Source organism: Schistocerca cancellata, chromosome 5 (assembly GCF_023864275.1).
Source record: "Schistocerca cancellata isolate TAMUIC-IGC-003103 chromosome 5, iqSchCanc2.1, whole genome shotgun sequence".
Classification (NCBI taxonomy): Eukaryota; Metazoa; Arthropoda; class Insecta; order Orthoptera; family Acrididae; genus Schistocerca; species Schistocerca cancellata.
Genome location: NC_064630.1, coordinates 779,642,593 through 779,666,236, shown reverse-complemented (window position 1 = coordinate 779,666,236; position 23,644 = coordinate 779,642,593). Strand labels below are relative to the sequence as shown.

General features: G+C 38.4%; 1 protein-coding gene across 1 annotated transcript in view; it reads left to right on the top strand.

Annotated features, from left to right (window-relative positions):
* Nucleotides 1-23,285, top strand: part of LOC126187711 (tubulin alpha-8 chain-like) — a 49,781-nt gene extending 26,496 nt beyond the window's left edge. Inside the window, exons 5-6 of the mRNA XM_049928957.1 lie at nt 22,560-22,871; nt 23,073-23,285. Coding sequence (XP_049784914.1) covers nt 22,560-22,850 — 291 coding nt within the window. The 3' untranslated portion in view covers nt 22,851-22,871; nt 23,073-23,285. The remainder of the gene's footprint in view (nt 1-22,559; nt 22,872-23,072) is intronic.
* Nucleotides 23,286-23,644: the final 359 nt, after the last annotated feature.

The following is a 23,644-nucleotide window of genomic DNA, read 5'->3' as shown; positions in this document are numbered from 1 at the left end:
TATATCTACACTGAGCCTTTTATTTTCATTTTCAGATTTTCTAGCTTTCGTACCACATACGGACTTCTGACATTCCACATTCCTACTCAAAGGAGCTACCTTTTCATTCATTATTCAGCCTTTTTCTCATTGTTACCTTCCCCTTGGCAGTGCTCTCCTGCATATCTGAATAGGGGACTGATCCTGGATCTTTTGCCAATGGAGATATATTGTGACACTCTTCTACTTCTATATCTACATCAATATTTCACAATCCATCTTATGACATATTGTGGAGGGTACCCCATACCACTATTAGTCATTTCTTATTCTGTTCCACTTGCAAATAGAACAAAGGAAAAATGACTGTCTATAAGACTCCATATGAGCCCTAATTTCCCATAGCTTATATTTATGGTACTTATGCAGAATATATGTTGGAGGCAACAGAATCATTCTGCTGTCAGCTTCAAATGCCAGTTCTCTAAATTTTCTGAATAGTGTTCCTCAAAAAGAATGTTGCCTTCCCTCCAGCGATTCTCTTTGAGTTCCAAAGCACCTACATAACACTTGCACATTTTTCGAACCTACCACTAACAAATCTAGCAGCCCGCCTCTGAATTGCTTAGACATCTTCCATCAATTTGACCTGGTACTGGCCCCAAACACTCTAGCACTATGCAAGAATGAGTTGCACTAGTGTCCTGTATATGTCCTTTGCAGATGAACCACACTTTCCTAGAATTTTTGCCGTAAACCAAAGTTGGACCATTCAACTTTCCTTCTACAATCCTCACATGCTCATTCCATTTCAATTCCTTTGTAACATTATGCCCACATATTTCATTTTTTTTTTTTTTTTTTTTTTTTTTTTTTTTTACTACTCACCCTACGCTTTTCTACATTTAGAGCTCACTTGCCATTCATCACACCAACTAGAAATTTTGTCTAAATCATCTTGTATTCTTCAACATTATTCAATGATGACACCTTACTGTACACTGCACACCACAGCATCATCAGCAAGCAACTGCAGATTGCTCCCCACCTTGTCCACAAAAACATTTATTTATACAGACAATACATGGTGATATCCTTGTCTCTGATTAACATTTGCTGTCAAGGACAACATACTGGGTCTATAACTTAAGAAGTCTTTGAGCCAGTTGCATATCTGCAGACCTGTTCCATATGCTTGTACCTTCTTTAACAGCCTGTAATGCAGCAGCATGTCAAAAATTTTCTGGAAATCTAGAAATATGGAATCTGTCTGTTGTCCTTGTTTGCAATATATCATGTGAGAAAAGGATTAAGCTGAGTTTTGCATGAGTGACACTTCCTAAAAACATAGTGAATCATGGATATTAGCTTCTGAGTCTCAAGAAAATTTATTTTATTTCACCTGAAAATATGTTCAAGGATTCTGCAGTAAACCAATGTTAGGGATATTGGTCTGTAATTTTGGCAATCTGTTCTTTTATCTTTCCTATACAAAGGAGTCACTTGTGCTTTTGTCCATTCACTTGGGACTTTGCACTGGGCAAGGGATTCGCAGTAAATGAAAGCTAAGTAAGAGGCCAATGCCATGGAATACTCTATGAAAAACTGAAAAAACCAAATTGGGATTCCATCTGGACCTGATGACATATTTGGTTTGAAGGCCTTCAGTTGTTTCTCTATGCTAGGGATGCTTATTACTATGTCGTCCATACGCAAATCTGTTCAATGGCAGCTTCCAAACCTCATTATTAAATCATGGTGGGTCTTTTCCATCCTTAATCCACTTACTAGGCACAAATTACAATCTTCTTAAACTTTTCCCATAATTCCTCTCTGTTCATTTTACTGCAACTAAGTGATGTCAGTTCACTATCTAAGTAAGATGCTAACAACTGCTTATCTGCTCTTTCTAGTAGAAATACTCTTCTAGCCTTCTTGACTGATTTAATAACTTTAGTAACCATAGTTGCTATAATGACATCATGATCGCTAATCCCTGTTTCTATACTGATGTTGTCGATAATGTCCAGCCCATTTATAGCTGCAAGATCTACAACATTTCCATTGCATATGGACTTCCAAACTAGCTGCTCCAGACAGTTTTCAGGAAATATGTTCAAAAGTACTTTGCATGACTGTCTGTCTGTACCCTCTGCAATGAATCCATAGACATCCCAGTCTATACACGGACCACATTTTCTGTGGATACATATTGAGTATCTTTAGTGCAATGGTTTCCATAACCTTCTGCATCCTCATGCTGTTGATCATTGCTGTTTCTTCCACCTTTTATGGGCAGTTCCCCACCCTAGGTGCAAGAAGGCGCCTTGACCATCTGTCTGCTCTTGTCCTGTTTCGCATGGCTGTTGGCAGAATAATGATGACTCTCTATATGGGAAATCTTCATTGCTATTGCTGTTGATTTTTATTCAAAATTCAAGCAGTGGCTGGGATAGAATATAGGACTCAAGGGTGCTTCAATTACTGTCAGAGAAACTGCACCTAGATGTCCACTAAGAAAAAAAATTTCCTGGCTGTCAATGAGAATGACAGAAAGAAACAACACTCCCCCACACGTACACACTCATATAGCTTGAGTTATCAGACCTATGCTCATGGTTGTAGTGCTAAGTGAAAACTGATAGTGGTGAGGGCTCACTTCTATTTTATATTGTGTAAATTATGGCATTGTCGAAGTTGTGAGGGTTTTTTACTATTATAGTTCTTAAATAAATTTTGTACCACATGTTCTTCAAATTTTCATATGATTGCTTTCCAAATGCTATATTTCTATAAATTGCAATTTTATGGATGTTATAGTAAAGTGACGTACTAAATACTGATGTAAACAAATTATGATTTAAAAAATTTTTATTTTATAGTAAAACATTTTATTATTATTATTAAAATTAAAGAACTCTGTGGCATGTTATAAGTGTGGGTGACCACAAGTAATATATCCAGGAAGAGGAAAGGGGAGTGGCAGACAGTAACAAGCTTTGACCCCCAAGAATGTATCCCTGGATCGACCCCTGAACAACAAGTAGGTGATGAAGTATAGAATGTCCACACTTCATCACAGAATGAAGCAGGATCAGCAACATCCACCTTACTGCGGATGCATGCCGGTAGGGGCAGTAATATGTTATACAGGACAGTCATCTTGGCTTCCATATAACCTTTAGTAGTAATGGGAGGAAACATGACATCTGTGGATTATGTGAACAGTATCATAGGCCACTTGCATCACTTCATGTCTTCCCCAATGATGATGGCATCTGTCACAAGGACAGAATCATGCTACAGTGGTTTGAGCAGCATGATAGTAAACTTAATTTGATATCTTGGGTACCAGCTTTGCCTAATCTGCACTAATGGAACACTTCTGGGCTGGTATCCCTGCCCACAAATGACATTGATCAGCACAGCTGAGTGCCAGCCAGGGTCCCTGGGTTTGATTCCTGACTGGGTCAGAGATTTTATCCACTTGGGAACTGGGTGCTGTGTTGCCCTTACCATCAATTTATCATCTAAAATGTGCAGATCGCTGAAGTGGTGTAAAATAAAAAGACTTGCACTAGGTGGCCAAGCAACCCCAGATGGGGTCTCCCAGTCAGTAATGCCATACAATCATTTCACTTCATTTGAATTCTAAAGATGGACCAACACATTTGTAGTGATTTGGCTCATCATTGTGAATGTTACGGTAGTGGATATCACAGCAGGCAATTCAGTTGATGTGGAATGGACACCACTAAAAAGATATTAGAAGTTGGGCAGAGAAGAATAAGTACAAGGAGGGTAACTGTATAGAGAACCTTGTGTAATAGAAGAAACGTTTCAATTGATTGATGAAAGAAGTAATAACAAAAATATTCAGGGAAAGACAGCCACTTGGAATTGAGGTAAATAGGAAATAAAGAGAATCCAAGGGGAAAAGGCAGCAGGAAAAATGTGAAGAAATTGAAACAGAAATGGATTGGAAAGGCTGTTTCAGCATTTAGGAAAGACAAAACAACCATCAATGAAACTAAAATCACAGCCAAAAAAGAGCAGACAGGTAGAAAAAAGTACATTGAGGTCGTCTATGAGGTGAAGGAAGTGTCTGATGAACAGATAGAAGAAAAAATCTTGAGTCAACATGGAAGACATAGAGCATACAGTATCAGAGTCAAATTTTGACACAGTTTTTGAAAATTTGCAATCAAAAAAGGCAGAAGGCTTGGGTAAGACAGGGGAAAGTTGCAACCAGATGACTACTCAAGTTGATTTCTAGAGTAAATGAGTCTGGAGACTTACCACGAAAGCTTCAGAAAAATATCATCCACGCACTCCTGAAGATAACAAGGGAGTCATGAGTTCCCACATAACCAGCTTAACAGATCATGCATCAAAGTTCTTGAGAAGAATAATACACAGAAGAGTGGGAACATACTGCTCAATGTCAATCAATCCATATTTAGGAAAGTTAAAGACAAAGGCATGTAGTTCTGCCATTGTGCTTATAATGAAAGCAAGACTTCAGAAAAATCATGGCACATTCATAGGATTAGTGGTCTCACAACAAGTGTTCAATAATGTAAAATGGTTTGATGTTCAAAATTCTGAGAATAGTAGGTGTGAGCTATAGTAAAAAACACATAAAATACAGTACGTACAAGACCCAAGAGGGAAAAATAAGAATGGAAGATCAAGAACACTGTCAATATTTACATTAAAGAAGCAATAATGGAAATGAAAGAAGGATATATAGTAGGAACAAATTTCAGAGTGAAAGGATATCAATGATAACATTTGTGATAACACTGCTATCTTCAGTGAAAGTCAAATTGGGGAATGAACATTGTAATGAGCACAAACAGTGGATTGAAAGTAAACTGAAATAAGACAAAAATAATAAGAAGTACTGAAACTTAAGATAGCAATAAATGTAACCTTAAAATTGTGAATCATGAAGTAAATGAACTGAAGCAATTCTGCTGTCTTGTTAAAAAAGAAAAAAAAAGAAAAAAAAAGAAAAAGAAAATCGATCTTAATTTCAGGAAGAAATTTCTGAGAACCTCCATTGGCAGCATGTCGTGTACAGAAGTGTATCATCAACTGTGGGAAAACTGGAAAAGAAGAGAATCAAAGCATTTGGGATGTCATTCCTTAGAAAGATGTTGGTAATTACGTGCACTGATAAGATGAGGAATGAAGAGGCTCTACACAGAATTGTTGAAGAAAGGAACACGTAGAAGAAAGAACAGAATGATGGGAATGTGTTAAGGCATCAAGGAATAACTTTCATGGAGAGGCCCTGTATGGGGTAAAAACTGGAGGGAAAGTCAGAGATTGGAAAATATACAACAAATAATTCATGTTGGATTCAATTGCTTCTCTGAGATGAAGAGGCTGGCATATGAGAATAATTTTTGGTGTGTCCCATAAAGTGAGGAAGACTAGTAACAAAAAGCTGGAGGACCTTTCCTTTCCATCTACCCTCACTTCCTGTAGTTTATTGGTCCTACCTATGGATTTACAAACCATGGCAGATTTTTTGTTGGTAGGAGACAGTCACCCTGGGAATACGCACCTTACCTAACTAGAACATTACCCATACATGTGGGCAGGCCCTCATATGAGCAGCTGAAAAATGTCCTGTTAAATGTAACTTTTAATTTATATAATTCCTTATTTTCAAGACACTTACTTTTCAAGCTACTTTATTCTCCAAAAGCTATTTATGAATTTGGAACTTGAAAAAATATAAAAACTTCTACTGCCCTTTGTCAACATTGATTACTGGTATATCAGTGGAGTTATTGGTTTGTAGCCCATGTCACCACTAGAATGATATCCCATCCATCTCTGCCCTGCACTTGCCATGAACATATACATATCACCACCAGACTTCATTCAGTGTTGCAGTGGCCATTGGTTATAATGCGCGCGCGCATGCACGCACGCACGCACACACACACACACACACACACACACACACACACACACACACACACACACACACACACCGATTAACCATATTTTAATGTCAGTTTTCAACAGGAATTCATCCCTGTATGTATATATTGCATTATTGGCTGGGAGGTTCCATCTGGGCTGGGAGGTTCCATCTGGGATTGTTCAGCCACCTGGTGCATGTCTTTTATTTGATGCCACATGGGCAATATGCACATTGATGAAGATAAAAATGTAAATGTTGTGTGACTAGGGCTTCCTGTAGAATTGACTGTTCGCTGAGTGCAAGTCTTTCAGTTTGACACCACTTCAGCGACTTGTGTGTCGATGGGGATGAAATGATGATAATTAGGACAACACAACACCCAGTCCCTGAGTGGAGAAAATCTCCGACCCAGCTGGGAATCGAACCCAGGCCCTAAGGACTTACATTCTGTCCCACTGACCACTCAGCTACCAGGGTCGGAATTGATGAAGATGAGATGAAATGATAAAGCTAACATAAACATCCAATCCCTGAGTGATGAAAATCTTCGACTCTGCTGGGAACGGAACTGGGGGCCCCATGATCTAGAGGCAGCGACACTAACCAGTAGACTAGGAGCTGTGGACATGTAAAGAGTTAAGTGCCAGTCACTAAATTGATTGGCAATCCTCTGCAGGTCTTCCTGCATTTTGTCACGGTCATCTGATGTTGCAACCTTCCTACAGATCCATAGCAAAATGGCATCACAGAGCCTAAAAGGATACCTAATAGGCCAAAATATGTATTGTTGACAGTAATAATGGTGTCACACTTCCTTAGGATATTCCTGAAATTACCTTTACATTTGTTGATTTCATTCCATAAAGAACCATGTGTTCATTGGCTAGAAATTCAGTCACATCTATAATCTGCTATCAGTAAGCTTGTTTGCTAAGCAACAGTTGGAATTGTATCAAATGCTTTCTGAAATCAACAACACATATTTCAACAACAAAGGCAAAAAACTAGAAAAATCTCTTCCACAGCATACAAAACATAATCTGGGATGGATATGACATCTCCTAGTTGTCACACGTACTTAGCTGTGATATAACACATCTCTACAAATTAATTGAGTTTTATAATCAGCCAGTATAATGCTTGAGTGAGACTTATTCAGGAACCTGGAAGGCTCATTGGCAGGGACTGATTACACACTGTTCGTAATTATAAGCAGAGTTTTCATAAATTTGGACCAAATTTGATGTTTGACCTTGAACTTTGGTGATAGTGATGTTGACATCACATCATACTCCCCTCCCCTTCTTGCACCTTAGTCATAGGTGTATTGGTTGAATGAATACAGAATGATGTAAGAGGTACTAGTGTAACCTACAGTGTATGACACAATGTGTGCTTATATTGTTTGGTGATTCAATACATATCTGTTTCAATGATAAATTTTTCCTAATCAAACAAACGAGCAGTTAATTTCCTCACACTGCATGGTCTGTGTGGCAGGTAGCAGTGTGGTTCCAGTGGGGATGACACACACCACTCTGACACGTGCAGTGACAACAAGCCCAGTGGGCCTTAATGTGAGGGTGACACAATGCTGCACCAGCAACTGCAGTGGGAGTGGCACTGCACTGCAGTCGGTTGGTGTGGTGGGGTGTGCTGTGGTATGGGGGCAGAGAAAGTGGTAATGTGTGAGTGCATAGGCAGGTAACATATGGGGGGGGGTGGCGCACTGTGCACTCCACCTGCGTGGTGTACTGTGCAACGTCGTGTCTCAGTGCTGTTGGTATAAGGTACTGTTGCCCTGCTTTGGTAGGCTGGGCCACACATCACCACGGGTGCATGCACCAACATTGTGGTGGTGGTGACCGCTCTCTCGACACCACTGGCGCAGCAATGCTGCCTGGTGATTTGGGCACGGTGGGTGAGGATGGGTCAGGTGACAGCGACAGGGTGGTGGGCATCGGCAGCAGCTCTGCTGGAGCGGATGATGGTGGTGCGAACAGCAGGGCAGCTCTTACCCTGGGGTTCCACAGCCTGCCACTTGGCTCAACATTGTTGGCCAAGGTGCCATCACTGTTGCTCGGTGCCTCATAATTCTCAATGGGCCAGTGGTGTGCAAGGTCTTTGTGGGTCAAGTGTGTATGCCAGCCTCAGACAATCAGTGGAGTTGTGATGGTGGCATCTTGGAGACATGTGGAGAGCACCTTGGTATTGTGTGAGAGTATGAGGTGCAGGCCCGGATATTGTCGATGGAGTAGCAGTTGGCATGCATCCACCCTGAGCATCACGTGAGTACATATGCCAAGGTTCTGGTACGGCTGGTGCTTGCCGTGTTGCCTGGCAGGAGGCAGTGCATGCAGCTGTATAACTCAGTTCCGTAGTTGCTGCATGAAGCCCAAAATGTAGGTTGTGGGCAGCAGGGTGTGTGGCTTGATGAGGTCACCTGGGACAGCGAGCAGCTGCCCATAAATGAGCTTGGTTGCAGATGTGCCCATATCAACTTTGTGTGTTACCCGTAAACCTATGATGACTATAGGCAAAACGGCAGACCAAGTTTCAGGGTGGCGTGTAAGTGTAACTTTTGAAGACATGTGAAACTGCTCCATCATGCCGCTGGCAGCAGGGTGGTAGCACCACCATGTTCTAAAGTGCACATGTGTGCTGCCAGTTTCTGCTATGATCTTAAGTGAACAAGACAGGAACTACTATCCACTGTCCCTGGTGACATGGTGGAAGCACCCAAAATGTGAGCCCCGCATGTTTATAAAGGCCTAGGCCACTTTGCCTACGATTATGTCGGACAGCGGTCAGCTTGTTCCCAACTGATGAATCTGTCGATGACAGTAAAGAGAGACTGATAGCCATTGGATGATGGCAGGGGAGCATACAACATCCTTGTTCATGTGCAAGAAGTGATGATGCACTGAGCGGAAAGAGGCAATAGTCATGCTCGTGCCTCCCATCTTTTGAACCCTGGCACAGGACGCAGGTGTGGGCCCAGTCGGTGCAGTTGCACTCGGTACTGGGCCAAATGAAACACTCCTTCATGAGCACAGCAGATGCATGGACACCAGGTTGAGCCAGGACATGCAGGTATTTGAAGGCCTCCTTTTTGAAGTCCCGGGAGGGGGGGGGGGGGGGGGGGGGAGCCAAACTGTGCTTCAAGGGGGGCACCAATGTCAAACCAGACAGGTTTGTGTATGCCTGGTATCCCTCACGGTTGCAGGCCATATTTTCATCATTGCACAATTGCAGGAGCTCAGGTTGTATGTTTTTGATGCCAGCCAACTGCTGCACATCTGTAGTAAACTGTACAATATATTCTTGCTGTGGGAACTGGTGGGGTGATATTTGCATGCCCTTCTTGCAACTGACACCTTTTGTCAGGGGCCAGTGGTCAGTAAAAACTGTGAAGTAGTGTTCCTCCACAAGGGGGAAGAAGTACTTAAATGCCTCAAACACAGCTAGGAGCTCTCAGTCGTATGTGTCACAATGCTGCTGTGGCTCTGTGAGCTTTGCTGAGAGAAATGCCAGAGGCTGCCAAGTCCCCTCGATGTGTTGCTGCAGGATTGCTCCTATGGCAGAATGGCTGGTGTTGGTAATGGTTGCAAGTGAGGTGTTCGGGTAGGGTTAGGCTAGTTGGGTGGTTTGTGAGGGATCATAATACAATTGCTCAAAGCTGTATAACATTTATACCATTCAGGAAACAAGCCTTTGCCTTTTGTGCAATTGCCCTGGAGTGTGGCCATGAGTGGCTCTTGCATGCTCCCAGCTTTCTTCAGTTGGCACCTAAAGAAATTCACCATTCTGAGGTACCTGCATCATTCCTTGTATGTAGTGGCAGACGGGAACTTAAATACAGCCCAGACCTCTCACTGAGGGGGCAGGAGCATGCAGCTGGTAGTCTGTGCCCCCCAGAAATCAATCTCTGGAACACTGAAAACACACTTCTCCAGGTTGATAATGATACCTGCCTTCTTGAGGCAAGATAATACCTCCAGGAGACAACAGCAGTGATCTGAGAGGTTGTGTGGTAAATCAGGATATTATCCAAGTAGGTGAAATGTACCAAAATGCAGAGGAAGACATTGTCAAGGGAAGCACTGCCACATCTGGGCAGCATTTCAGAGCCAGAATGGCATGAAAACACTCTTGAGGAGGCCAAAATATGTAATAATGGCCATCTTTCCCATGTCCTTGGGGGCAACCAGTTCTACGTAAATGCTTTTGTGCAGTTCACTTTGCTAAAAATGGTTACACGACACAGGTCTGAAATGACCTTAACCAAGACATGTCACAAGGGTCAGCACACAAGCCTGTGGAGTGGAGGGGGTTTGCCCAGTGACAGCAATATTACTGACAGCTTCAATTATAATAAAAATTTAATTTATACAGATTTTGATCAGTTACCATATGGGCCCAAATTAAGCAATTTTTTTTAATGACAAAGAAACAACAACAGGGACTGAAACCACTTGGAACAGTGTTCCAGTATAGTTTTTCATCATGACTCACTGCTCTCTTCATTAGCATTGGCCAGGTGGAGAGTTTGGGAAAGCTGTGCGATGCTTGCGACCCAGTGTGGCAAGTGGTAGCTGGGTAGTTGAGAAGCATGGTGCTGACAATTGCTTGTTGCAGTCAGCCATGACTAGGTGCGGGCTCAGGAGGGGGAAAGGGGGTGGGGTTGGAGGGCAGCCTGGGTTACCAGTGTGGGAAATACATTCCTCACTGTCTTGATACACATGAACTCAATTTGTGCTGCGCACTGGTGCGCACAGGACTGGGTCTGCAGAATGAAATATTACTGTGACAAAGAGATGTTCTCACGATTCCTTTATTGGAAATGGACACAACTACATATAACATACTAATGCCCTCTCCCCTCTCTTTGTCCATCTCCTCCTCCTCCCCCCTCACTGTCCTCCTCCCCTAACCCCAAAAATTTCTCTCCATCTTCTCCTCACCCCTCTCTCTGTCCATCTACTCCTTCCCCTTCTCTCTGTCTGGTTTCTTCACCCCCCCCCCCCCCCTCTGTCCATGTCCGCGATTGGGAAATGAAGTCACTTAAAACGAATGTGTAAATTGGCTGGAATCATTAATATAAGGGGTACAGGAAAGACGTCTCCAGCTGCTGTATCTTGAGGATAGTACCTTAAATGAGAGTTTCCTCATATTTTTAATCTGTGAACAGTACATTAGTATTCTCATAATAAGTCGATAAGCGATAAATACAACATTCCTCTTTCCTCCAAAAACTGAATGTAGCAAAGAAAACAAAACAGCACATTGTTCTGTATACAGTTTTTATTTGAAATTATGAATAAGGAGATATGTGGAAGAAACAATCCGTCTAAAAGTTTAAATGCCCTGATATCTAATTTAAAACTGACCATGAAAAAGAAAGTGCTGTGCTATGGAAATGTGTAATTTCGTTTCCTGTGCTGTGAAAATGTGTGCATTCATTTTCTTTCTTGAAATTGGTTTTAACAAAAAATCTTTACATTGTTGTTTAAAAAATACAGGATTTCTCAAAAAGGATATATGTCCATTGAACATATATATTTATTAAACTGTAAGACATACTATGAAACTTGGGACACATATTTACAAATCTCTCAAGCTTAGATTACAGACATTCATTATGTCCTCCACCAGCAATAAGAACAACATCACATCAATCCTTGAATTCTTCACATACTCCATCATTACTGTTATAGCAGTATGGGTCCAGTTCTTCAGATCTTCTAGACCCCATGATAGTGCTGGTGCAAAAACATTGTTTTCAATGACACTCCAAAGGAAGAAGTCACAAGGCATCAAATCCAGTGGCCATGGAAGCAAGCTCAGAAGTGTTAAGTCACAGGCTGTTTGATGGTCAGTCTAATGGTTCAGTAGTGTTTCCTTCAGATATTCACATATTTTCCAAAGTCAGTGAGTGGGTGCCCCATCTTGTTGAAAAATGAAGTTGTCCTTGTGCTGCCTTTGAAACAACCAGGTTTGTAATGTAGGAAGATACTCATGACCATAGCCATGTTTCCATTGAAGAAGAATGGGAAAAGATGAGTTGGATAGCATACTAAACACATTGATTTTGGGTGAGTGTCGTACATGTTCATTGTGGCCGAGCGGTGCTAGGCGCTACAGTCTGGAACCATGGGACCGCTACGGTCGCAGGTTCGAATCCTGCCTCAGGCATAGATGCGTGTGCAGTTCTGTAGTCCCCAGATTTGAGCTTTTTTTCTCCAAAAGCAAAGGTGTACAGTCACTTCATCACTGAACATGATGCTTTGTGCAAAAGTGAAATGTGTTGTCATTGTCAATAGCATTCTGAAACTTGTCAGAAAATGCCACATGTTTGTATTTGTCATTATGGCAGAGATCCTGTAAAAGCTGTAACTTTTACAAGTTCATAACCAAGGAACATCTCAAAACATGCCAAATTTTCAGATTGTAACTCCTGACTCACACAACATTTTGTAGTACTAAGTTGGAAATCAGTTTTAATTTGTGCGACATTTTCTGTGGAAACTGGAGGGCAGGCAGGTCTCTTTCCTTTACATACCCATCCTGTTTCTACAAACTGTTGATACCATCTGCAAATGTTCCACCCGTTCGGAATTACACTTCACAAATTTGGGAACACAAAATGATTTCTCCCGCAAAGTAGCCATTTTGCAACAAGTAATGGAAACAAAGCAAACAGAAGGCAATCAACATCTAGTGGCAATGAATATTAAGTAAAAAATGTATTTGTTCCTCCAGTAACCAAACAGTGACACAGCAATAGATAGTTTTAACAGCATAATACTTTGTAATATGTATATTTGTATATAGTAATGGGTGATTTTAATGCACAGGTAGGCAAGGACAGAAGAGATTTGAGCATGTATTGGGATGTTTTGGATATGGAAGCAGAAATGAAGGAGGAGAAAGACTCCTGGATTTGTGCCAGTGGAATGGAATGAAAATAGCAAACAGCTAGTTTACGAAGAGAGAAAGTCATGTTATCACCAGATACAATTGGGATGGAAGAACCAAGATTGTGATTGATTATATTCTAGTAGATAGGGAATGGGGAGAGATAGTAACAAATGTGAAGGTAATTCCAAGTGTGAGTGCAGATGGAGACCATAGATTACTGGTGGGACAAGGGAAAATGAATCAGTGTGTGAAACATAGAAAACAGAAGAAAGTGATGAGGATATGGGATTGAAAACTGAAGGAGAGTGAAAGTGCTGAAAAGTATAGAGAATTAATCACACAAAAATTTCCAAAAGAAGTTTTCTGTGATGTAGAAAAAGAATGGAGTTTATTCAAAGACACTTTAGTTGAAGCAGCACAAAAAGTATGTGGTAGAACATCTGGAAAGGAAATGTAAGACAGGACAATTTGGTGGGATGATACCACAATGCAAGCAGTTATAAGAAAAAATGGAGTGTGGAGAAAGTGGTGGAAAATTAAAAATGACGAGGATCATAAAAGATATATAGAGGAAAAGAAGAAGTGCAAAGAAATAGTGGAAACAACAAAGAAAAAGTCATGGGAAGAGCTTACAAAAATACTTGAAGAAGATGTCTAAAGCAATAAGAAAACGTTCTATAAAATGATGAAAAATAAAAGAAAGGCTTCTGAAGTACCAGTAAAGATAGAAACAGAGGATGGTACTGTGATTCAAGATTCAGGGAATATAAAAGATCTCTGGAGATAACATTTTAAATAACAAATAATGGATAAACTGAGAGAAGTTGAGAAGCAGAATTAGGACAAATTGCATGGGAAGCAATGGAAATAACTGTGAAGAACATGAATGGGGGGAAAGCCACAGGACCTGATTAAGTATCAGTGGACGTGATAAGAGCAGCAGGTCTAGTGGAAATGCAGCGGCTGTACAGAGTATTGTCAAGTGTGTGGAGACGATTGGAGGAGACATTGTTCCTATCTTCAAAAAATGTAATAAAATACTTTGTAAAAACCACAGAGGAATAACCCTTATGAGTCATACAGCCAAGATTTTTGATAGAATTTTACTAAATCGAATAAGTGAAAAGACAGAAAAGGAGCTGAGTGAAGAACAGCATCAGTTTAGGAAAGCAAGAAGCATGATCAACCTGATATTTTCTATCTGTCAACCGATAGAAAAAAGTTGGGAGTATAACAAAAGGGTGATAATGGTTTTTATAGACATCGAAAAGGCATATGACTCGGTTAACAGGGAAATAATCTGGGAAGAAATGAAGAAGATAGGTATAGAAGGTGGATACATTAATGTAATACAGACAATGTACAGAGGGCCCAATTGTAGAATTAGAACACCATTGGGAAACTCTGAATACTTCAAAATAAGACAAGGACTGAAATAAGGAAGTATTCTACCTCCTGCACTTTTTAATGTTGTGATGGAGGGAATGAATAGGGCAGTTAAAGATATACTAACAGAAAAAGACAAAGATGATTTTTGCAGATGATATGGTAACATGGATGATAAAAAGGTAGATGTACAGCTACAACTTCATCTGTGGAAGGAAGTAATGAAAAGGTATGGATTAAAAATAAATGAAGATAAGAATGAAGTAATGGTATTTGGAAGAGACAAAGGGATCAACAAGAATATTACTTTGAATGGAGAACCCCTCAAAGTGGTAGACAGTTTCACTTATTTAGGGAGTGAAATATCTAGTGATGGAAGAATAACCAACGAAAGTAATGGGAGGTTACAGGAGGGAAGCAATTTCTACCAAACAACAAAACACCTGATTTGGAATAAGTAAGTTTCAGAAAAACCAAAGTTCCTTATGTCTAAGAATTATTACTTCCCTATTGTCACCTATGGAGGAGAAACATGGACAATGGCAGAAAGGGACTGGAACAGACTGCAAGTAGGGGAAATGAAATTCCTCAGAGAAGTTAAGGGAAAAACAAGAATGGACAGAGTAAGGAATGTAGATATTTTTAAAGGACCTTAAACAAGAAAGTATGAGAGAAGAAATAAAAAAAAAATTAAGATGGCACAGGTATCTTAAGAGGATGCATGGGCAGAGACCTCCCAAAATTATGGAAGAACTAAAGATGGATCAAAAAGACCTAAACAGCACCCAAGAACACATTCGATAACAGGAGTGAGAATATCGGTGGAAAGGAGAGGTGTGACCTGGCAGCAATTGGAGGAAGAAAAGTGGTGGGAGGACCGAGCCAATGGAGAGGTCTCATCAGCACCTAGACCTGGCAGTAGCTGGAGCAGGATCCGGATACAACAACAACGCTTTGTAATACATATATTCTTTTTGAAACACCCTTTATGTAGTCAGTGTCCATCTGAATGTTAGTGTGGAGTATCATGTAACAATATGACATAAAAAGGTCAGAACTATTCATGATTTTTGCTAACATTGTTTCATGTACTTATATATATTTAAAAAGTGTACAGCCAATGTTTGTCTGAATGCCTATTAGAGCATCAGGTAAAAATCTGAAATAAATTGGTCATGAACTTTTCTAGATTTCTGCTAGCATCATTTCCCCAATGTCTTACTTATTTATTCATTTTCCATATATATTTAAAAAATAGGTAGCCTATGTCCACCCAAAAATTTATTAGAGTGCCATGTGAAAATCTATATATATAAAACAAAGTCGGGTTTGTTACAACACTTATAACTCGAGATCTGCTGGACCAATTTTCATGGTTTTTGATTTGTTGGATTTGTCTCCACCCCGAATAGCAGAATACATTTTAAAAATAATGAAAAATTGACGAATAAAAATTTTCATAAAACAAAGTCGGGTTTGTTACAACACTTATAACTCGAGATCTGCTGGACCAATTTTCATGGTTTTTGATTTGTTGGATTTGTCTCTGCCCCGAATAGCAAAATACATCTTAAAAATAATGAAAAATTGACGAATAAAAATTTTCATGGTTTTTGATTTGTTGGATTTGTCTCCGCCCCGAATAGCAGAATACATCTTAAAAATAATGAAAATACTGGAAAAATGCGTTATTTTCCCTAAAAGTTCTTTAGTTTCGGAGCTGTCAAATTTTTTTGTCAAAATCTGTAAGTAATGATTGACATTTATGCATGCGTTCATAAACTATTTAAAATGGATGAATAAACTATTATGTGTATTTTTTTTAAAAAAAAGATTGAAAAATATTACGCGTGCGTTCAGAAATCTGGCGATTTCCGACAAACACTACCAGTAATTCCAAGATCTACTGCTGCCGACGAAATAAATGCTTGCCTCAAAGCATCAAATCTGTGGCGATATGTAAACAAACTTCAACTGTCTGTAAATATGAGAGTTGCATTGTTGAACGATCTATCTGCTGATGATTTCTCGAAGCAATTGCTGACTATCGGTAATGGCCGTGTTCCTGTTGACGAATCGAGCGGTTTGATTTCATTTCCTCCAAATTTTTGCAATTTCGTCTCATCAAAAGACGAGCTTATCAACAAAGTATTTCTGGATATCATTGCTAACCACAAAAATACTAAATTGTTAAGTGGACGAGCAATTTTGGCGGCTAAAAATAAAGATGTAGATGACCTCAATTTTATAATTCAAAATCAAATCGTAGGTACTCTGTATTCATTCAAATCTATCGACTGTGTAACAAACGAAGAAGAAGCCACTAATTATCCAACCGAATTTTTGAACTCCTTGGATGTGCCTGGTTTACCACCGCACAATTTACAACTGAAGGTTGGCTCGGTAGTCATCATGCTTAGAAATTTAAACCAACCAAAACTGTGCAATGGAACACGTTTGGTGATAAGAAAACTGATGAGCAATGTGATTCATGTGTCGATACTTAAAGGAAAATTTAAAGATGAGGAAGTTCTTATTCCAAGGATTCCAATGATCCCAACAGATATGCCCTTTGAGATTAAACGAATTCAATTCCCGATTCGTCTTGCCTTCGCCATGGCGATCAACAAATCACAGGGCCAATCCTTGACTATTTGTGGCCTCAATCTAGAAAATGTGTGTTTTTCTCATGGTCAATTGTACGTGGCATGCTCACGTGTCGGCAAACCATCCGCATTATTTGTTCTTGCGCCTGACCAAAAAACAAAGAATGTCGTTTACCACAAGGTGCTTGAATGAAAATCCGATTAATGAATTAATCAGAGTGCATCCCAACCTGCACAACATAGTTTTCAATGATTTTTTTCTGACATGTGTTTGAAATACTTAATTATTATTATTTTTTTAATTTTTATTCTCATTCTGTATGTATTCATCATCATTCATCAAAATAAAATACTTTTATATTTCTATCTATATTAATATTATTTTGTATCATTGTATTACGTTCATCAAAGCCTAAATTAGTTCAGCTAAAAGGTAACACGACATTCATTGACTGTTAGGCGGTACGAAGTTCGCCGGGTCAGCTAGTAAGAAATAAATTGGTGAAAAACTTCTCAAGATTTTTACTACCAATGTTTCCCATTTATGGATTACATACATATTTATGTACCATATACATTAAAATATATGTAGCTTATGTTCATATAAATGTTTCTTAGAGAATTGTCTAAAAATTTGAAGTAAAACAGCCAAGAACTTTTTGAGCTTTCTGATAATGTTTGCTCTTTATGTACTACCTAAACATACACAGAGCCTATGTCTGTCCAAATTTTTATGAGAGCATCGTGTAAAAATTTCAAATAAATTGTTCAACAACTTTTTGAGATTTTTGATAACAACATTTTCCTTTTATGTATTACATATATATTTATATACCATACATATTTAAATAGTATGTTGCTTATTTCCATCTGAAAGTTTTTTGCAGTATAGTGCAAATACAGGATTATCAATTTTAGCAATGTTAAACGATAACTTATTTTTATATACTAGTATAGATATAGATTTTTTTGTGCACCATATAAATGCAAATATTTGAAGTAAATCAATAAAGAATTTTACTAACTACATATATTTTCTAAAAAGCAGCATATGTCCAACTGTATTTTTATTAGGATAATGTGTAAAAAAATTAAGTAATTTAAGTAACTTCAAGATTGTTGTTAACAACCTTTCCCATTTATGTAATGTAGATATATTTATATACCATATGTATTTTAAAATGTGTAGCCTATGTCTGTCCAAACATTTATTAGAGTATCGTGTAAAAATCTGAAGTAAATGACTCAAGAACTTTTCAAGGTTTTTAGAAACAGTGTTAAACTACAACTTGTCTTAGAAATTTTCGAGGTTTTTGGTAACAATATTAAATTACCCTTGTCTCTATATAGTAGTATAGAAAGTAGGATTACATAGGATAATGTATTAACTTGAGAACTTGAGCTGTACAAAAAAAAAAAAAAAAAAAAAAAAAAAAAAAAAAAAAAAAAAAAAAAAAAAAAAACACTACTTCTCTTCTCATGGATACTATTATTCACATGGAACTGGATCTGGTGTGCACACCAAAGTGAAACTAAATACTCGCTTTAATGTGTCCATATAAGCATATGCATGGTTATATGGGGCTGCCTGTACTTGGCTTAAAAAGGGCAGATGCCAAACCATGAGTAACTCATGGTGGTGACACACAGTTGCTGCTCACAGTTTGAGGTGTGGGCACTGTTTATTACAGGCAAACCCATTGATAAGGCACTAAGCAATCTATAGGTTGTGAACAAGCTTGTGGTGATCTATGTACTGTATGATAAATACACCAACACATAGTTACAATCAGACTGGTCACAAGCATTATCATTATGAAAACAAAACACTATCATGCACTCGTAATACTAAAGGAGGTGGGCAAAGTGACCATGCATGAATTTACTCTAAGCTGAATCATGCACAACACAAGCAATACAATTAAATATTCTCACTACAGAGGTGAGGAAAATGGCACACCATCTGCAAGGGTACATTTACAGACTAATACTGTAACATAAGTGAGACACACAGCAGACAGACAGATAAAAGGACAAGCCATGTATGAATTTACTCTATAATAATTACAATGTGAGCAAGGCAACGTGATTAAATCCTCTCACTACCATAGGGAAGGAAATGACTGATTAGTACTGGAAGGGCAGTGCACATGTGCACTCCTTTGATCATCTGAGTGGCAAGACCGACAGGGTCCGTCAGACCTTAGACATTAACATTTGGGATTCTGTGAAGCAGAGAGCTGCAAAAATGAAGCTGCTTGGCAGTGCATAAGGATCAATAACAAAACTTGGTCTTTAAGCACTCTGCCACTATCTCTTGATAATGCTTCCATATGTCAGCAATTACAGTTTGGCCCAAGCGTGCAGTTCTGACTCACCAGCATTGTCTTCACTTCACTCTTACCTATTTGGATCATTGTTATGGCAAACTGTCAAATGTTCATTCTTCTAATACAAATTGCTCTGGAATTAGGATTCAGTAAATATTATCTTGTTTGAACAAATATGCGAGTCACCCAGCATCGATGTGGGAAGTTCCTTTCTGGAAAAATCCCAAACTGCAGCAAAGAAATGCATGGCAGAGAGAGATTCCAACTCTTGGGTCCACTTTTGCTCGTGTCCCAATCTGACATTGAGCAACATGTCATCTGCTGCTGAATGTTGCAATAGACGGATGGCAGGTACATACACACAGTAGTGCATCGCCACAATGTGGTACCAACTCTGATTCCCGAGCTGAATTTGTTAACTGCCTTATCTACGGAGAATGCCATACAAAGCCTCACAAATGAAGTTCTGGCAGAACTAAACAAGATAAATTATCCTGCTGAAATATTTTATGATCTTCCCAAAGCTTTTGATTGTGTTGAGAACAAAACTTTACTTGGCTAAGCAAAATATTAATGGCATTTATGACATCCTTACTGCCATGGACAGAGATCTTACTTTGATTACAGAAAATAATGTGTCACATTTGCAGACTGTATTACAGGAAACAAACTAACCTCAAAGTGGGAAACGTAACATGTGGAGTCACACAAGAGTTGGTATTGGATCTGCTCTCATTATTAACATACATAAATGGTTTTCAAATGACTTTAAAGTAATGTTTGCCGGTGTCACAAATATACTAATCAAGGGTCCAAAATCAGGTTTACTAAACAGTCTCAATGGTAAGTGAATAGGCTTCTGACTTGATAACACCAAACAGTTTGTCTTAACCTAAGATAGACTTATTATGCAGCTTCATACATGTAAAGAAGTCCCACTAGTATCATGAATATGACTTAATGATCACACAGAAAATTAAACAGTTTTATGGGCACAATTGGACAACACATTAAAAGTTAATCATCATATGCATAAATTACTAAAGGAGCTCATTTTGGCACATTTAGGTGTTAGAATCATCTCTGAATGAATGTGCAGACCTGTATACAAGGATGTTGATTTAATTTACATATTTTCAGTCCCTGTGCTTTTATAAAGTAAACCTATGGGTAATACAGCTTAAATAAATCAAGCGTTTATTCAACTTTAAGTGTACCGGTACTGTGTAAAGTGGATAGCTGAACAACTTGCAGAGGCCTCTTTAATGAGCTTGGAACTCTTCCACTAACTTTCCGGTACATCTACTCCTTAATGGTTTTTGTTGCTGATTGTAAAATCAAATGCAGCTGAACTATGATTTTCACAATCACAATACAAGACACACAAATAATTTTCATGTGGACATTGCTTCCTTGACTATGGTTCAGAGTGGATTTGTGTGTTCTGGTGCATAGGCATTCAGTAGGTTACCATGTAACATAAAACAAGGAATTAGGGGGCCTGATAATTCAAAACAAAATTAAAATTGCACCTCATGGACCATTCTTACAAATTATCTAGTTTGAAGAATTGGAAATTCCTTTAGCTAAAGGCAGTTGGAATTGTTTCTATAGCTGCATGAGAGATAGTAGTTTATTGTAAATAGGTATCTGTTACACACGTATGTAACTATTCACTTTTGAAGGTATGAAAGTAATCACATAAGAGCGAAGCTACCAGTAGAAGATTAACAACAGCTATTTGATATAACTGAAGCAGCTATTTACAGACTGGCATATTTTCTTATAATTTATTAAGTTAAATTTATCTGGCACAAACACATTTAGTATTAAGAAATATAATGATAATTTATTCTTAATACCTTGACAGATTTAGAAACTTAAAGAGATGCTTCTCTTTTGTAAATGTATCTTTTGATTCATTTGATATCCCTTAAGGATCCCTTTGATGTAATCTGTGTAAAGAGATGAATGAATTAATGAGATCTCATAACCTTTTATACTTTATTTTGACTTTCATTTCAGTCAGTATCATATTCAATGTTGATCACACAACATATTTACTTCTATTTTGTAAACTGTACTTTTAATAGAATCACAACCCGAGAAATCTTTGCTCATTTGTTGGATATGATGTTGCCATATCTTTTATTTCCACTTCATGAAGCTAAATAAGAAAACACATCATGTCTTGTGTTTTTCAAGTTAGCCAAAGTATTTTTGAGTATCCAACCAGGTTGACAGTTCCATTTTTATGCAAAGTACAGCATGTCTCGCTAAGTAGTTCATAAATTTGCAGTTGTATACAGTTATACTTTGGTGATATGAAGCTTGCCCCATATATTATCCTTTAGCAAACTGCATGGGTTTACTCAAAGTTCAGTAAGACTTTCATTAGTAAATCTCCACATATCCCACCTCAACTCAGTTCATTACCAAACCCGCTACACTATGTCTGGTGTACATCTGCAGTGTAGATTATTGTTGATTTCAGTAAGCATAACTGGTAATGACTGTGTGAAAATTCTTTCTTCATGAATCCCTGAAGTTAAAATCAAAAAGTGTCAAGTGATGTGAACAAGGTAGGGATGCAACTGACACAGCTCAGTGTATTCACCAATTTGGTAATCGATCACTGACAGACCATTGACTTTATTAAGGCATTGTGGCAGTGTGCAAACTTGTTGAAATGTTACATCCTCATCTACATGTGTGATTAAAAAGTTTTTCAGATCTGGGATTTATTGCAATAAATTTAGATGCAACTGCTACATAAAGTCATTATTGAAGCACAAAACATTTTCCAGCTCTGTGAGTCATCACAATAAATTTGTATACAGCTTCAAAGTTAGGTCATTATTGAAGCATCTTATATTTTTGTATTGTTGGTGAGACCATTAACCTGCTTGGTCACCCAAAATTATATCATCTATATGCTCATTTACTCCGGATCTTAAATAATTTGTCCTTAATGCTCTCCGGTACTGCATTAGTTTAAAAAATTAACCATCCACATTGCAGTACATCATACATTTAGATTGGAATGGTATACTGTCCTGTACTTGGCAAACCAGTGTTCTACAATGAGAGAAATAAAGCTTTACAAGCAATAATGAAAACTGTCTCTAACTTCATATCATAGCAATTGAATTCAAATTTTGTCATTGTGTTCTTCATTTTTATGTTCACCATATTGTTATCCTATTTTGTGGCCATATTTATATTAATTGCCTGGGATCACAATGAAGTCTTTTTACATCATTTTCCTCCAGTAACATGCACAAAATGAAAAACTCTAAAACCTTGTAAACTTCAATGATTAGGTCACAATATAAATGATTAATTTTACTCAAAAGGACTCATTAATAAATATACTTTTGTTTGCTTTGCAAGGTTGGAATAAACTACCAGCCCCCAACTGAAGTGCCTGGTGGGGATTTGGCTAAAGTGCATCGTGCAGTGTCAATGCTAAGCAACACAACAGCCATTCAAGAAGCATGGGAGAAACTTGACAGAAAATTTGACTTGATGTACGAAAAACGTGCCTTTGTACATTGGTACACACGAGAGGGTATGGAAGAAATGGAATTCTCTGAAGCCCGTGAAGACCTGGCTGCTCTTGAAAAGGACTATGAAGAGATTGCAGTTGACACTGAACCCACACCTGTTGACAGTGAATACTAACTTTTCCACATAAAAAGTATGGTAAGTGCAAGAAATTGTGAAATAATGCATTATAATTTTGTGAATACACCCAAGTTCTCTCATATTGATGTCCTTGTTACAGATGCAGCAAATACTAACTTTTCCACATAAAAAGTATGGTAAGTGCAAGAAATTGTGAAATAATGCATTATAATTTTGTGAATACACCCAAGTTCTCTCATATTTATGTCCTTGTTACAGATGCTGCAAAGAGATTCTGACAAATATAATCAGAGTGTACAAACAAAAGAAATGTGGGCTTTACACAAAGATCTGTGCATGCTTCCATCATACTGCATCAGGTTAGGTGTAATAGCACAATATCACAGGCTGTCTAGATCTGCAAGCATTCCACCCATACTTTCTCCCAGATTTACTGAAGGTCTTATTCCTGTATGCTATTAGTCATGTTTGGCTCATATACCTTTTTCTTGTACTTATACTGTGGATAGGTGAGACGGAATAAAAACTTTTATCTACATTTTTTGGCAGAAGGTTGAAAAGAAACTGTGTTTTTGAGTGGTGATTTTGTGTCCTCTTTTTTCATATTAAATCATTAAAGTATATTTGACTTGTAAATGATGTGTTTTGTGAAATACAATAACTATTTTAGCTATTATATCTGCTGCATATGCCCTTGACAGCATAATAGTAGTTGCAGTAAATAACAGCCAGAGTGAAAGTCCGGCACAGCTCTGACATGAAAGAAGTACAACATGCCTTTTTCCAACTAACATTAAGAACACACAAAAGAAGAATTGCTCTAATTATTG